The sequence below is a fragment of the Manduca sexta genome, chromosome 19 (genome assembly GCF_014839805.1).
Source record: "Manduca sexta isolate Smith_Timp_Sample1 chromosome 19, JHU_Msex_v1.0, whole genome shotgun sequence".
NCBI lineage: Eukaryota > Metazoa > Arthropoda > Insecta > Lepidoptera > Sphingidae > Manduca > Manduca sexta.
Window position 1 is genome coordinate 4,561,690 of NC_051133.1, and position 16,622 is coordinate 4,578,311.

The following is a 16,622-nucleotide window of genomic DNA, read 5'->3' on the forward strand; positions in this document are numbered from 1 at the left end:
AGTAAGACTACCTCGCTGAAGTTACGTGTACGGAGCGCGGGTCATAAAAAAATAAGACTGGGTTTTCTATCTTAAAAACTACTCACTCGCAGCTGGGAGTCAGGAACTTGGCGGTATGATACTCGCGTAAGCACGTAAAGCCGTCGGTCTGACGTTGTCGTCATCGCGTCTGATCTCTTTTTGGTCATGACGGATTGGCGTCTCACTGGACCTTCACCTGAGTGAAGGAACAGAATGCACCTGTGTATTGCGTACACATTTGTGCACGATATTGGCCGCTATGACTGCAACTCAGCTAAGATTGATTTTGCCAAGAACACAGCACTGTGTGACACTTCACTGCGATCGTCATTCTATAACATAATATTATGTTGTTAAATTTCATAATAATAATAATAATATCAGCCCTGTATTATATACTTGCCCACTGGTGAGCACGGGCCTCTACTACTGAGAGGGATTAGGCCTTAGTCCACCACGCTGGCCTAGTGCGGATTGGTAGACTTCACACACCTTCGAAATTCCTATAGAGAACTTCTCAGATGTGCAGGTTTCCTCACGATGTTTTCCTTCACCGTTAAAGCGAACGATAAATTCACAAAGAATACACACATGATTTTTTAGAAAAGTCAGAGGTGTGTGCCCTTGGGATTTGAACCTGCGGACATTCGTCTCGGCAGTCCGTTCTACACCCAACTAGGCTATCGCCGCTATTAATTTAATATTAAGTTAATATAATAGTAAATTATTAAGTTTCATAATGCTTCGTAGTTATACAATATCCTTAAAACTAAAGCACAACAATGTTTTTATCCTTTGGCAGTATAAATAAGTATCCAGGTGGTATTTACTACACGAGATACATACCTAATAAAACTATAGTTAAACAAAATCTCAGACATTCTTCCTTTTGTTTGACACGTGATTTTTCTTGTCTATTCCGTAATTACCACATTATTTTAATGATTTCATTAATATATAGTGCTCATTTCCATAATAAAGGTAAAACCATTTAATTATAAAGTTGGTCTGACGTATTACAATTTTTTTAACACTCGGCCGTTTTCCTGATAAAACATAACGACCAAAATAATCTACCTAAGCATTTTATATTTTATTATTTTACTTCTAATATTTTTTATAAACGCGATAGTTGTTAATGTTTTGATGTTTGCTATTCATCATCATCATCGTCATCAGCTGCAGAATGTCCACTGCTGGAAATGGGCCTCCCCCAAACATTTCCAAATCGATCTACTGGATGCGGCCCGCTTCCAGAGACCGAGACCTCCTACGATTTTAATTAGGTCATCTGTCCACCTCGTGTATGTGTCGTGTGGGTGGACGTCCGATGCTGCGCTTGCCATTTCGTCTTCTCACACTGCAGTCCTCCACACTGGCCTAGTGTGGTTGGCAATCTTCACATACCCTCAAAAATAGACTGTTAAATTCTTGGCGAAGAGGGCTACCGCGGAGTTTTAGTTGGTATGCCGTGCGTTGTATATACGTTAGGGACTCGGCCCGGCAGTCGCCTGAAAGTCATCATCTATTTCGGGCGGGTCAACGCCGGTTCGTAAGGCACGGTGACCACAACATAACCGCCCAGTCATCCCCCACGAAGGCTGAGCGGTAGTCATAAAGCATTTTCTCCTAATAATATCTACTGTAAGTATCTCAAAACGGCGATAGCCTAGTTGGTTGCGGAATGGACTGCCGAGACGAATGTCCGCAGGTTCAAATCCCAGGGGCACACACCTCTGACTTTTCTAAAAAAACTATGTATGTTTTCTTTGTGAATTATAGCTTGCTTTAACCTAGAAGAAAAACATCGTGAGGAAACCTGCATACCTGTGAAATTCTCTATTAGGAATTTTCGAGGGCATGTGAAGTCTGCCAACCCATACTAGGCCAGCGTGGTGGACTAAGGCCTATTCCCTCTCAGTAGTAGAGGAGGACCGTGACTAACAGTGGGACATTACATAATACAGGGCTGATATTATGATTATTATTATTATATATCTCAATTATGCACGCTAAGTTAACCTCACTTAGCTAAGTTCTTTGCGTGCAACCGGTGTAAAACAAACAAACTTCTACATGATTTGAATATTTACAAAAAAATTTACATTAGTAGAACAATGAGTTATTATCTTCGACAATCTTCCCAAGCTTATTATTAGTAGTTTGACTTAATTATAAACAGAAAATTTAAAAAAAATATATATGAATATTTTTTAAAACTCAACATCACGCCTCTACGTTCGAAGGTAGACAGAATTCGAACGAATACATAATGTAAGACCACAAACGTATTTCTACCCCGTTGTGTCATATGCCTGGACTATATCTAGAATTAAGTCAGCATGTTCCAATGGATATACCAGGTGGCCTAAAGCGACTCGTGGAAACGATCTCTTACGACGTTTTTTTCCAAACGTGATTCTTGGTCACTATGCCGTCAGCTACAAAATGTTATGACCATTCCTGATCGCTATGCTGTCAGGTAAAAAATATATCCAACTCCGTCTCGCCAACATGAGAAGCTGTGTCCCATCTTCTTTACTCTATATGTGTTCCATTTTTTAATCGAAGCACTACAATCAACACGTAGTCTTTACTGCATCTATTGTTAATGTGAAGCCCAAAGAAAATGTCGACGAGCAAGGGAAAAACAGAGGGTCGGCACAATAATGCTGGTCTGCCCAATTACTTTTTTGTACTCCGCTTGAAGCACCCCAAGTTGTACGAAGAAAAGAACACGTAAGCCGGCAAACTATTCCACAGTTTAGCGGAAATTTATAAATTTAGTAAAATCTTCGTACTCACAACACAGGGGGAAGTCGTTATTAACACCAAGGTAAAACATTGCAAATATCGTGCGGATCCTAATTTTTTTTATGTGCACATAAACGTAAAATCTTAATAAACATATAAATAGCGTTCTTGCTATATTATATTCATTTTATCGTAGAGAAGCTTCGAGAGTTGGGTGATAAATATGGTTCGACTAATATTTTTTTTATCCATAGGCATTTTGGCAAACGCGTGTAAGTAATATTGTTTAAAAATTATTATTTGATCTTTGTTTGCATGTTTATATGTTTACTGTGAATTTTGTAATAATGTTTCTAGAACTTAACCGCGTTGTAGAATGTTCAAAAAATATTTTTAGTACGTTCCTAGCGTACTAAATTTAAGTGAGTCTGTCTCAGTGGCTTTAAGCTTTAGCTTGTGGTAGTTGTATTACGACTGCAATACTGAGGTCTCGGGTTCGATCCCCGGGTCAGGAAGTGGTATTGGGTTATTCTATTCAGTATCAGCCTGGATTCTCGAATTTGTGCTCAATATGGCGATAGGCTTGCCTCCCATATTATGGCACGAAATGAACACGGCAAAAAGTCGGTGCTCCAGTTACGCCTCTGCGTATTCCTACGTGGATTAATAGCTTGAGTGTGTGTTTAGTTACTATAGATCTATACTTAACTATAGATTAGATTCTTGCTATGAATCTCCATTCATAATGTCATACTTCTACAAACATCCGCTCAAGTTATATGCCATTTATCAGTCTATTTTTTAAGGGTTTAAATAGAGTATCTTTGTCATTACATGATCATATTTAGCAATCTGATAAATAAGGCATTACAATTAAAAATATCTAGTATCATTAAATCCCTCGTATTATGGTTGCCTAGATTGGTATACACCGTATTATGAATTCGAACAATTATCAACAAACATGATTATTCCAATTTCTTTCATAATTAGTTACATCATTATAATTGAAAATCATAGATTTATCATTGTACAATTAATAGAAAAACGTAGTTATAACATTTACATACAATTATAAGCATACCCATTAGTATAATTAACAGAAAAATACACGTCCTTTTCTACACAGATGATAAATGCAAAGTCACCGAGGAGTCTTGCATGGTCAAATTAGCGAATGACGTCTTCACTGAGATCCTATCTGGGAATGACGAACTCGACCCTATGAGACATGAAATCATTGAAGGGAATCTATCAGGTCTGAAGTACAGCTTGACTGACACTTCTGTGACAGGATTCAAGAACTGCAGAGTAGACGTTGCTAAGTATGTTTTTAATTCCTATCTTATTTTTTATACAGGTAAAGTAATCTCACCTGATGGTAAGTGGAGTGATCAGCCCTAAGTCTGAAATTTTTACTGGTGGTAGGCCTCTCTTATGTGAGAGCCCGCCTGGGAAGGTACCACCGCAATGTCTATTTCTGTCGCCAAGCAGCAGTGTGTTGTTAATGTTGTGTTCCGGTTTAAAGGACATTGTAGCCAGCCTGGACATAATGAAATTTAACATCCCATATCTCAGGATGGCGAGCGCAGTGGAATACCGGACAATATTTTGTATTTTAAGGTGTTAGATGGTGTTTCTACTGTTTATGGGCGATCGTATCGCTTACCATCAGGCGAACAGCAAGCTCGTCTCGTCATTCAAAGCAATACAAAAAAATAATTGTGCCTGATAAGCCAATAGGCTCGCCCGTCATCATACAGACAACAGACGGCATACAAATGCATGCACCAGTTGCACCTCTATCTTCCCCTTTGGGGATAAACGACATGTGTATGTAAATTATTTTATCTTCGTATTTTCTAATTTACAGAGGCGATTTTGTAAAACTCAGTTTTGATGTGACGCTGTTATGTCCTGCATTCCTAATGAGAGGCAACTACAGTGCAAACGGACAAATAATAACTCTACCTGTCGAAGGGAGCGGGAATTATACAATTCAAACCAGTGAGTACCTAAATATATAAATATAATACATAGGTGGAAGAAATTTTCATTTAATTGACTGAAAATTAGAAATTGTGAATTAGAAGGTCAAAGGAGTGTGAAGGTATATGTAGATTGATTTGTATGTTGATTGTTAATGGAAATTGGAATTAAAAACATACTTAAACTTCAAAAACATACTTAAGGTCGGAGATCGAGCTAATTATTACCTTCGTGCGAGATATTGTTATTGTAACCGACTTCAAAAAAGGAAGAGGTTCTCAATTCAAAGTTCTAACTCAACTATTAACCAATTGGGAAATTCCTTTTAATTGAAAAACTATTATTCCAGTTTGGACTCGTTGAAATGTTTTCGAAACCCGTTCAGTAGTTTGGTTTTTAAAGCGGAATAACTGAGATAAGTATCACGTTTAGGTAAACGAAATTGCGAATTTTATTTTCCTATGACTTTTTCAGTTGTATTTACGTTGGGTTTGGTTGAGTGAACTTCTTACATACATACTTATATGTTTAATGTATGTAAGAAGTAGTATATATACATATGAAATCACTTTATTTTAAATCGAATATACACTGACTGATTCTGGAACACAACACACCTACGTGAGTTTAGATAACTTTACGTTATTTAAACCTTGCGTACAGCGATCGCAACCGAACGAATACACAGATCTACCAACCAGTGTAATAGATTAAAACATGTTATTTTCTGATTTTCAGAAAAGTATCGCTTAGGAATTAAAATGGACGTAGAAATGCAGCCGAAAGATGGAAAAAGTTACTTACATGTGAAGAGTTTCAGCGTGGATCCGGAGCCGCTTGAACAAGTTGTGTTCAAATTTGACAACTTGTTCAATGGCAATAAAGAATTAGGTAGATATAACTAATAATATATTACTATAAATCAAGAATCATCTTTTTAAGATTAAAATTATAAATGCAGGGAATAAAAATTGTATGATACCAGACATAAAAAGTATTATTAAGTTGACATCTAATAGAAAGAAAGAAGAATATCTAATATTGATCTTTTTTTCAAATTTATAATAATGCGAGAAAAATAGGCACAAAGACAGCAAAAGTAATCATTACATGATTTTTCCTCATAAAACTTATTAATCAATCATGTAAAATGAATTTTATGACATGGCTGCCAACGCCAAAATTTTTTCTCAACACAGGAAACATCTCGTGGTAAATAGTTTTTTCTGACCACAGGAAACATCTCGTGTTAAATAATATGTTTTGAATTACCAGCGATACTAGTTACTTTTAAAACGGCGAACAAACTAGTGTATATACCGATCTTTCCTTAATTGTAATTATTGGAGAAATATTTAAGGAGAGGCAATATCGTATACAAGAGTTAATCAGGAAAGATACGAATGTTTATTTCTGCTCATTAGTAACACGATCATAGTTGCATTTTGTTTGAAAACTATTGTACCTGGTAGTAACAGAATTCCAGTTTTAAATCTTCCGTGACCGTGACAAGCATAGAGAATGTAATACAAATTGGATCTTAATCTGTAAAACATTAAGTCGAATTTATTGTTTCAGCCGAACCCGTTCTCAAATTCGCAAATGAAAACTGGATGCAAGTCACCTCAGCATTACAAAGTCCTGTGTTTCAAGCTGATTTAAACAAAATTATAAAAGAAGCTAACAAACATTTAAAGAAAGGTGCTTTAGAAGAGTACTTCATACTTGAATAATAGGCATAGCAATGCCCAGAATGTATTAATTTTATTTATTTAGCATGAGACATGGTATTCTCTTTCTTATTCTACAGCAGAGTTAAGGAAAAAACGAAAAGAAGGAGAATACGTGGGATTCATAGGCTAAAAATATAATTATTTCTATTTGAATGTCATTAAAAATAAACTTATTGTTCGAATAAAAGTGTTTATAATTGTTACCCAAAAAATAACTCTGTATCTGGCGACAGATGGATATGTGAAGTGTAGCCAAACTGTAAGTATTATAATTGTTTTATTGCCAGTAATTGGTTGTAGGTTATGCCTAGTAATGCTGCGTTGAAATTGAATAAAACATATGTTGTGCAGATTAGTGGTGGTAGGTCCCTCTGTGAAAAACCTTCTGGGTAAGTACCACTGCAATAACTATTTCTGTCACCAAGCAGCAATGTGGATGCATTGTGTTCCAATTTGAAGAAAATTATAGCCAGCGCTATTCCTTTGTTTTTATACATGTACTGCAAATTTGTTCCACAGCACCTGATGGTAAGTGGAGTGGGGTCCAATAGAATGTCGACTGACGAGAGATGATTACCCTTCGATAGTCGACACAATTATGTCGGTCTTTTGGATCCGGATATACACAGGCTGATCCATGAAACGCGACACACTTACGTGGGCCATTATGGTGGGTTTTAACGCCTTGTTTACGGTAGTTGCTCTCCGGGCGGATATAAAATATATCCCACTCCACTCCCATTCTATTTACCATCGGGTGCTGTCAAGGGATTTTTTCGTGCCAGTATAAAAAAATAACGACACAAAAAGGTATAAGTGTATGTGGTGCACTTGCAATGTAGTAGAGTTATTTAATGTGACAGAAAAAAATATTCCCGGCAATAAGCATATACTTAAACAGCGGCGATAGCCTAGTTGGGTGTGGAACGGACTGCCGAGACGAATGTCCGCAGGTTCAAATCCCAAGGGCACACACCTCTGACTTTTCTAAAAAAATCATGTGTGTATTCTTTGTGAATTTATCGTTCGCTTTAACGGTGAAGGAAAACATCGTGAGGAAACCTGCACATCTGAGAAGTTCTCTATAGGAATTTCGAAGGTGTGTGAAGTCTACTAATCCGCACTAGGCCAGCGTGGTGGACTAAGGCCTAATCCCTCTCAGTAGTAGAGGAGGCCCGTGCTCAGCAGTGGGCAAGTATATAATACAGGGCTGATATTATTAAGCATATACTTGTATATCGCGTTCTTACTTTATGGTCTAAAGATGTTGTATAGGCAGATTCATATAGGCGCCTTTCTGCACTATAGACCGACTTTATAAAAGCGCTGGGTATCGGAAGGATACAGGCAGCTCATAACCGAATAATTGGCGCTCATTTGAGGCGCATACGTTCTGCAGTGGTCGACAATCGGCTGATTAATGATGATAATGAATAATGACAGAATGACCAAAGAACATGATATTGTGCCAATGCCCATATTAAATTGAGGAAATAAAATATTCCACGACGTTTCAACATGTTAAGAGTGTATAATAACACCAATTATGCATATTAAGTATTAATATTCCTCCGTCTAAAACTAGTTAATTCTCTTTCGGCCTGCCTATAATAAAGCCGACATATCTGGGTACATTTATATCACCTTATTAGTATAGTAGGTGTAGTAGCGAGATTCCTTATCCTGTTTCCATTCATGATCATTAGTATTTTTAGATTGAGGAAATGGACACCCGCGCACGCAAAATCACCCCCTCTGACAGTCCCGCCCTTGACCCGCCAATGGCCCCTATTAGTCACCTCTTATGATAGGCAAGGAAGACCTTGATGGAATTCGGTGGAGAGTGTGGAAGATGCCGGTCTATCATCTAACCAGCGTTTCCTACATCTCCTCTGGCGGCGGGAGGCATCCTCGCGGTTCCGATCCCTCTCAGCCCTCTCCTGCGACGGTACCACCTTGCAGAAAAGGGCCACTGCACGCCAGGACCTGTCGACCATGGAAGCAACTGCGATAGGCAATGAGAGGTCTCTTCCAATGACTAGTACCACTATATCCCAAAATAACGCGTAACAACGGTTTGGTCTTGCGTTTCGTATAAGTGGAATACCCAGTCAGACAACTTGCAAACATTTCTATTCTACACCCTTCTTATAGATTTTATTATCTATTCCTTCGCTTTGACCACGTGACTTAATGCTAAGATATGTTATCCTAATACATAACGTTAGCGTTAACAATTACAGAAAAGCATCATGGATGCGGCCCCCGATGATCTTACGCCACCGAATAAAAATATGAAAAATAAGACTAGTTATGCCATGTCCATCGGCATGTGATGTATTTCCTTTTATCAGAAGGCCATTTCTGACGTCAGTGTGCAATTTTCCCTCTTAACTCTTGGTCTCTCGTGGCTCGCCGGCGAGCCAAGACAGCTACATGACATTTGCGTGTGTCACGGGATTATAACCTTATATACTACATAATAAGGTTATTTTTCCGTCACACGCGTAGCTGTTTGACAAGTCATGACGGGTTAAAGCAAAAATAGCCTTAATCAAATTAGATAATATATAATTCAAAATATGTATAGACAGCATATCAACTTCAAGTAAGTATAGGCATCTAAAATTATTTTAAATTCTTTTTATTTTTGGAACTTCCGGCTCTTTTAATCTTGTTTGATTACTTCCGATTGTTCTCAGACATTCAAGGTGATTTGCAGAATATTAAATTTTTTATTGAAAAATAATTCGAGTTATATTAAGTATATATTGACATTACAAGATAATTGTTGTAAAACTTTTGTTATATCGCCTATTAAATACGGACTTTAAAACGTTAAATTATTTTAGAACCTGTTCCATAAATTCTTAGTAAATGCTACCGTGATATAAATACACTAGCTTTCGCTCACGGCTTCGCCTGCGTGAAGGAATTTTCCGGAATAAAAGTGCCGCTAAATATTTACCCGGGATAGAAAGTAGCCTATAACCTTCCCAGGGTCTTAAACTATCACCATACCAAATTTCATAAAATTCCGTCCAGAAGATTTGTAGAAAATCGATAAAATACAGACAAACAGAAAAGAGGAGCTTGTTTTATAATGTATAGACAAGCCGCCAAAATACAAGTCACACGCTAATTTATGCCTAAATAAATGGTAATAAGTACTATGTACACTAACTTTAATTCGATTTTTATGTGAGCCCGGAAAAGTGACCCCACTGCGAATGATGGTAAGTGGATTGGATCCAATATAATATCGACTGATGGTGATGATTACCCTCGACAGTCTCTTGGCACTGCATATACACAGACTGTTCCTGGAACGCGACACAATGACGTGGGCCACTATGGCGACTTCAACACCTTGTGTGCGGTGGTTGCTATTCGGGCGGATATAAAATATATCCTACCAACAAATAAACGTCAAATTTTTACTTGAAATATTACTTTCCTAACGTTAAGTGTCTTGTTGTTTATAATAGATATGTTACTTTGAGCAACACTTAAGACTTACACCTCAATTATTTAAATGTATACTTTTTATTTCAATTCCAGGATATAATTTAATATTTAAATTATGTTTCTCTATAGGTATATTCAACATACAACCACTTCAAACCAGAACGTGTTTTTAAAAAAAATGTTTTGATCCGTAAATATCTGACTACGATGTGTTACTAAATACATTATATTATTTACAATACTAACATGCCTTTGCCCGTGGCTCTGCGCGAAAATTACTTTTAACAACATTTTTTTTTATTGCATGAACGACGAGACGAGCTTGCCGTTCGCCTCATGGTAAGCGTTACGACCGCCCATAAACAGTAGAAACAACGTGTAACAACTTGAATTACAAGGTATTGTTTGATATTCCACTGCGCTCGCCATCCTGAGACATGAATTGTTAAGTCTTATTATGTCCAGTATTTACACTGGCTACAGTTTTAAATAGGCACAAATTAGTCTCTAACAAGTTATACACTCAATAACGACCAAGCTCCTAAATAAAGATTTAAAAAAACTTATACACCCGATAAGGAAGGAAAATTACCATCAAAATCAGTTTAGAAGTTTCCCGAACGAGGGAGAACGAACAGATGATTGTTTATTGTTGAAATCTATATAACCTTTTGACTAGGTACTTATATCTATAGATATATTATTATTAATGAAAAGGACAACTAAATATAAACTATGCGTTATTTTCTTCCTTAGCCTACACGTACCATTGTAGTACCAGGCTCCGCTATCCAATTCAATCTCTTTTGGAACTTTGCGTACAATATTATTATAGAATACTTTATGTTTTTTGTTGTTGACATTATGACTCATGCTGTATTCACAGAAACCAGAACTTGAAACCAGTTACATAAAATACTGTTATTATATATAATATACATGTGTGGAATTTAAAGATTTATAATTACAAAAGACTACTCTTATTATATACATGTGTGAAACTTACAATAAATGTGTTGTTAACACTGTTAGCAATTAACAGTAAATAAATATGAGTACGAATATATAAGTTACTACATAGTCGTACTAGGTATCAGCTCTTTGCTCTTTGGAGCAATGCATATTGCTGAACTAGAGTCTGATTGCGGTTACAATATTTCACAAATTGATGTGTACTTGTCTGTTGTCTATATATATTTAATTTATACATTTTTTTATTGCTTTGAATGACGAGACGAGCTTATCGTTCGCCTGATGGTAAATACGACCGACCATAAACAAAGGAAACACCATCCAACACCTTGAATTACAAGGTATTGTTTGATATTCCACTGCGCTCGCCATCCTGAGACATGAGATTTAAATTTTATTACGACCAGTAGTTACACTGTCTACAATACCCTTCAAACCGGAACACAACTGTGACTGCACACTGCTGCTTGGCGGCAGAAATAGACATGTGTACTGTGTTTTAATTGTTACCCAATAAACGTTTTTTATCTATTTATCCTTATCTATAACAAAATATAATGTCCTCACTCCTAAAAACAGGCATAAATGTTAAGGTACAAAAAAGCACACAAATTGATAAAAAAAAGTTGATCAGATGATGATTTGATTTGACGATTCGAGACGGAATTAATTTTAATATCTTTTCATCTAATGATTGTATAACATATTTTAGGGTTCCGTTATTTAGAAGGAACGCGTATAGGATCACTTTGTTGTACTTTGTGCGTCTGTCAAATCCCTATTCCCTAGGAACCCTTATAGGTATCATTTTAAAATTGTTCAAATACCAAGTACCAGGTACTATGGCAGGTACTAAGGTAGGCTATGATGTCTTACAAACAAAACAAACATACATCACGGATTTATCCCCAAAGGGGTATGCAGAGACGCAACTCGGGCACCCACTTTAAGCCAAGTGCGTTCCATCCCATGATGTGATTGGGAGCGAGCCTATCGCCACATCGGGCTCAAATTGCAAACTCTAGGCTGTTACTGAGCAGAAAAACCCGAATATCACTGCCTGACCCGGGATTCGAACCCAGGACTTCAGAGGGCTGTCGCACCGCGCATGCAGTGCAACTACGCCACAGAGGCAATGTTTCAGCTGTGAAAAATAAATTTGTAAGTCAATGCAATCAAAACATATGACCATTTATATTACATATTTTGCGATATCACAAATGAATGGAAACCTACATGTTACTTCGCGTTTGACCTAGAATAATAAAATTAGGCAAGTGTTTTACAGTACATGTAAAGAAAAAAACCGTAAATTATACTTTAATAACAAAAATGAAAATTTACGATTACAAACTTGTTATATGCAGTTGGTGCAATAACGGTGTCTAGGGATCGAACGGCAAAGTTAAGTTTGTCTAGTTATACTTAGACACTTTGCCTAGAAGTTTGTACGGAATCGTTGGTGCCAAGTCCAATCAGCACCTGTCCGGTTTTCATAACTAACAGATACTAATAACTATAGAATCTATTCGCTAACATTCTAGAATGCAAAATATAATAGAACACCTGTCTATTAATTTTGTAATAAATCACGATTCTAATTATAGAGGAAAACATATGACAATACAAACGTTTACTCGAAACTACTAGAACTATTGTATAAGCAGTGAACATAAAAATATAGCGCTCCTCTTGCAATATATTATTAGAAAATATAAACAGCATTATATTTTCAGTAGATGGTAACTCACTAATCTCTGACTATACATTTGGTTATTTTCTTAATTTCCGCATATATTTATGAAGTTAGGCACCCGAGCCAAAAATACAATAATATGGAAGTTTGTTTCAATAATCGTCGGAATTTATTCAAACACGCACTAATATCGGAAGGTAAAATCGTCTCTAGTGCAAAACCTTACCAATACTGACAAGGTACATACGATTAAAAGGAGGTAGGGCTGATCTTATCCTGCCGTTGACAGCGTAAACACGGGCTACGATATGGAACTAGAACACGATACTACTCCCGCACTTAGCAGCAGAAAAAAACATAGCAGTGGTATCTCGACTCTCTCATAAGAGACCTACCAACTATCAATGGCGAAAGGTATATAAGCCGATTCCTGCCGGCCCCTTTATGTAGAATTTATGTAAGAAAGAAAGAAAGAAAGAAAGAAGAAAGAATGTAAACTTTAATTATTAAAACAATTTGCAGACCACATTCATGGGCCTAGTCCCTCTCATTAGTAGAGGAGCCCCGTGCCCAACAGTGGAACAGTATATAATACAGGGCTGATATTATTATTATGTTGTATCTTTCCTGCGAGAAATCATGGCATAAAGGTCGGACCTTTTGGAAGACTTGCGTGGGGACATGGATCCAACACGTAGGGGCCCCTTTAAGATACATTACTCTAGTTGGGGTTTATACACCGTGCGAGTACTCTCTCTGTTATTATTATTATTATTTAAATTCATGCATTAATACCTATCTGTTGTGTCGGTTTCCTTGTAGGAAAATTTCACCTTTCGCTACTACCAACTATAAGTTATTATGGTGTTATCTTAATCAAATGCCCTTGACATTTAATAACGCATTTACATTCATCCCACAATAAATTGTTAAGCCACTACCTAAGATATTAAATATAGGATCAAAATAAGGAAACTCAAACAAGTCAGAAGGGTAAAGATAAAATGTAATACCTGCATAATAATATTATATAGATTGTGTGTGTATATGTGTAATATGCAGGTAACCTACATCACATTTATAGGTAACAGTTATCGTTGACAGAACCTTCTTTTTTCGCGGGGAACCTGTTGTCGCTCCCACCACTTAGAGGGTGAGTGGAATGGTTATGTTGGTTTCACCGGTCTTACGGGCCAATGTTGACACTCGGGAGTATAACATCATCCGAGCGAGCATTGGACCGAGTCCCTAACCCCTGTATATCCTACACTTTCATACCAACCAAAACCCGCGGTGGCCTTATTCGGCGCATACGGGACGGCCCCGGGGTATCTTTTTGTACTGAGATAGCTCATTGACAGAACCTTAAATTAAATTATTCAGTTTTTTTTTTTATTTATGACACACAGAATAAAAGCGTATAATAATGACTATGGCTAGGCTTAGTACCTAATCTAGATTGCTCTCCAATATCTGTGCCCAAATCATGACTTATAAATGATGTATTAATATTTAATTGTAATAAATGCAAATATTAGACTGAACCATCAACTTAAGTCCTTTTTAATACAATATTAAAATTCGAAACCATTACTTAATGTTTTAAAACAGTATTTGCCGCAAACTTAAACTTTGCTGAATTACTATTCATAATATCAATTTGTTTATGTTCCTTGGCCAAATCGTGTACGATCGACACATTCTAGTTCGAAACCATTTTAAATAGACAATGCTAGTGTTAATCTTGGATTCGATAACAAGAATAAACCAATGGAAATTATTCATTTGTAAGCATATAAACCGGTAAAAGTGATAGCTGCAATAGCCTAGTTAGTTGTGAAACGGACTGCCGAGACGAATGTCCGCAGGTTCAAAACCCAAGGGCATACACCTCTGACTGTTCTGAAAATTATGTGTGTATTCTATGAATTATCGCTTGCTTTAACAGTGAAGGAAAACATCGTGAGATCTACATACCTAAGAATTTCTTTATAGGAATTTTAAGGTTTTGTGAAGTCTACAAATATGCATTTGGCCATTGCCAGCAGTAGGACAGTATATAATACAGGGCTGATATTATTATATTATATTATTTAATAACTAATTAATTTCAATTATTTTAAAAGCAAATAATAATATCTCGTTAATCTTACGTGGGTGTTGGTTTTTTAGTTATTTCATTAATTCTTTTTACTTTAATAACATTAGGTACCTTCTATCCACAAATAAATTTTCAAGGCTAAAGTTCAAGTACCTTAATATTAGTTACCTGACCACTTTTTATAACCGAACATGCTACTGACACTTGACTTGTTTTTTTATTTTCTTTTAAATTAGTAAGCGGAACCATTTCTATAATTACACATTTTTCTTAAAAGAAAGTTTTTAAAAAATTACACATTATTTATTCATATAATTGAGATCAATTTATAATAAAGAACAAAATTAAATTCATTGAGATAAAAATAAAAATTATTAAACATAAACCTGCATTGACTGTTTTCAGGCCTTGACGTAAAATAAGAGATATTATATGTGTGCAAGGCATGTATATTGTATATATACCTATTTGTCAATGGCATCGTAGCTTCCAAACGAATGGACCGATTTCGATGCGGTTATTTTTGTATGAAAGCTGATGTAATCGAGATGGTTCTTAGCTATAATTAATAAATATCAATTTAGGCCTTTGAAGATCATCAGCTGATTTCCTAATTTCATTAATATTTTTTTGATACTTTACATAAACAGGACAATTAAGAATAACAATTTCTTCGTTATTCTAGTATCATACATTGATAGGAACAAGGGTGCAGTCCTAGAATCGATTCTATGGTTGGGAATATCTTCTATCGCGGTGAAAGCTCCGCGAACGGCTCCTGCAGTATTTTCACAAAATAGTTTCAAAAATTTTATCAAATTTCTTCACCGTTTCCAATCAACAAAATCTTCTTACTCATCAAATTTTATCTGACCTCTAAAACTTTGCTATTTTCGTCGGCATTTTATTTTATCGTACCATGGCAGAATGAGTCACAGTGGATCTAAATGTATATCTACAAAGAACAAACAAACATTATTTTTAGGGTTCCGTAGCTCTAAAGGAAAAACGGAACCTTTATAGGATCACTTTGTTGTCCGTCCGTCCGTCCATCTGTCAAGACCCTTTTTCTCAGTAACTCGTGGAGGTATTAAGCTGAAATTTATATCAAATACTCAGATCTACTCTTCCTTCGAGCTGCGAAAAAATCAAACTTCTAAGCCAACGCAATCAAAAGATACAGCCGTTTATGTCGCAAATTTTCGAAACTCGTAAGGGAATCAAAACCTAAAGGGTACTTCCAGTCGGCCTAGACTCTTGAAACTTAGCATGAAGCAAGGTTTTATAGCACATATAAAATAAAAATTCCGAGAACCTTAAATTTTTAGACCTATGTCTTTAATTTTAGCTCCTCCAGCTTTCCATATTGCAATGTTATGGATTTCATTTTGCAATAAAAATATCATAACTATGACTCGATTGTCGCGATGAGTGAACTTTTACTTACTTTCAGGTTTGTACAGAACCCCCGATGCGCAACTCCGACTGGCACTTGGCCGGTTTTTTATAGAGTAGTATTTTTTTTCCGGCTGGCCTTAATAACTTATCAACATTTTTCCGGCCTAGTTAAACAAACAACGCACCAACAGACCTCACAGAACAACCCGTCCGAACAAACCACCGCAGTTTACACCATAGGTCTAGTGATATGTATAAAACATACCTTACACGCGCTATTGGTAGATCTCATGAGATTCTACCTGGATAGATACTACCATAATGTCTATTTCTATTTTAAATTAATAAATGAATAAATACCGTAATATCTATTTCTGCCGCCAAGCAGCTGTGTATAGTCACTGTTGTGTTCTGGTTTGAACTAACTAACTGAATAACTACTGGACATAATAAGATTTAACATCTCATGTCTCGGATGGCAAGCGCAGTG

The 16,622-nt window shown here is 36.4% G+C and overlaps 1 protein-coding gene across 1 annotated transcript; it reads left to right on the forward strand.

The window, feature by feature from the left end:
- Positions 1-2,975: 2,975 nt before the first annotated feature.
- LOC115446134 (protein takeout) lies at positions 2,976-6,633 on the forward strand. Its single transcript, XM_030172689.2, has 5 exons — positions 2,976-3,047; positions 3,905-4,100; positions 4,649-4,782; positions 5,503-5,655; positions 6,343-6,633. The coding sequence occupies exons 1-5, from the start codon at positions 2,999-3,001 to the stop codon at positions 6,495-6,497; spliced, it is 687 nt and encodes a 228-aa protein (XP_030028549.2). The 5' UTR covers positions 2,976-2,998; the 3' UTR covers positions 6,498-6,633.
- The last annotated feature ends 9,989 nt before the right edge of the window (positions 6,634-16,622 follow it).

Excerpts from the sequence above, each read along its gene's own strand:
- LOC115446134 (XM_030172689.2), top strand. The coding sequence starts at position 2,999 with ATGGTTCGACTAATATTTTTTTTATCCATAGGCATTTTGGCAAACGCG. Across the intron at positions 4,783-5,502 it reads GAATTATACAATTCAAACCA|AAAAGTATCGCTTAGGAATT; the intron begins GTGAGTACCTAA and ends TCTGATTTTCAG. Across the intron at positions 5,656-6,342 it reads CAATGGCAATAAAGAATTAG|CCGAACCCGTTCTCAAATTC; the intron begins GTAGATATAACT and ends TTATTGTTTCAG.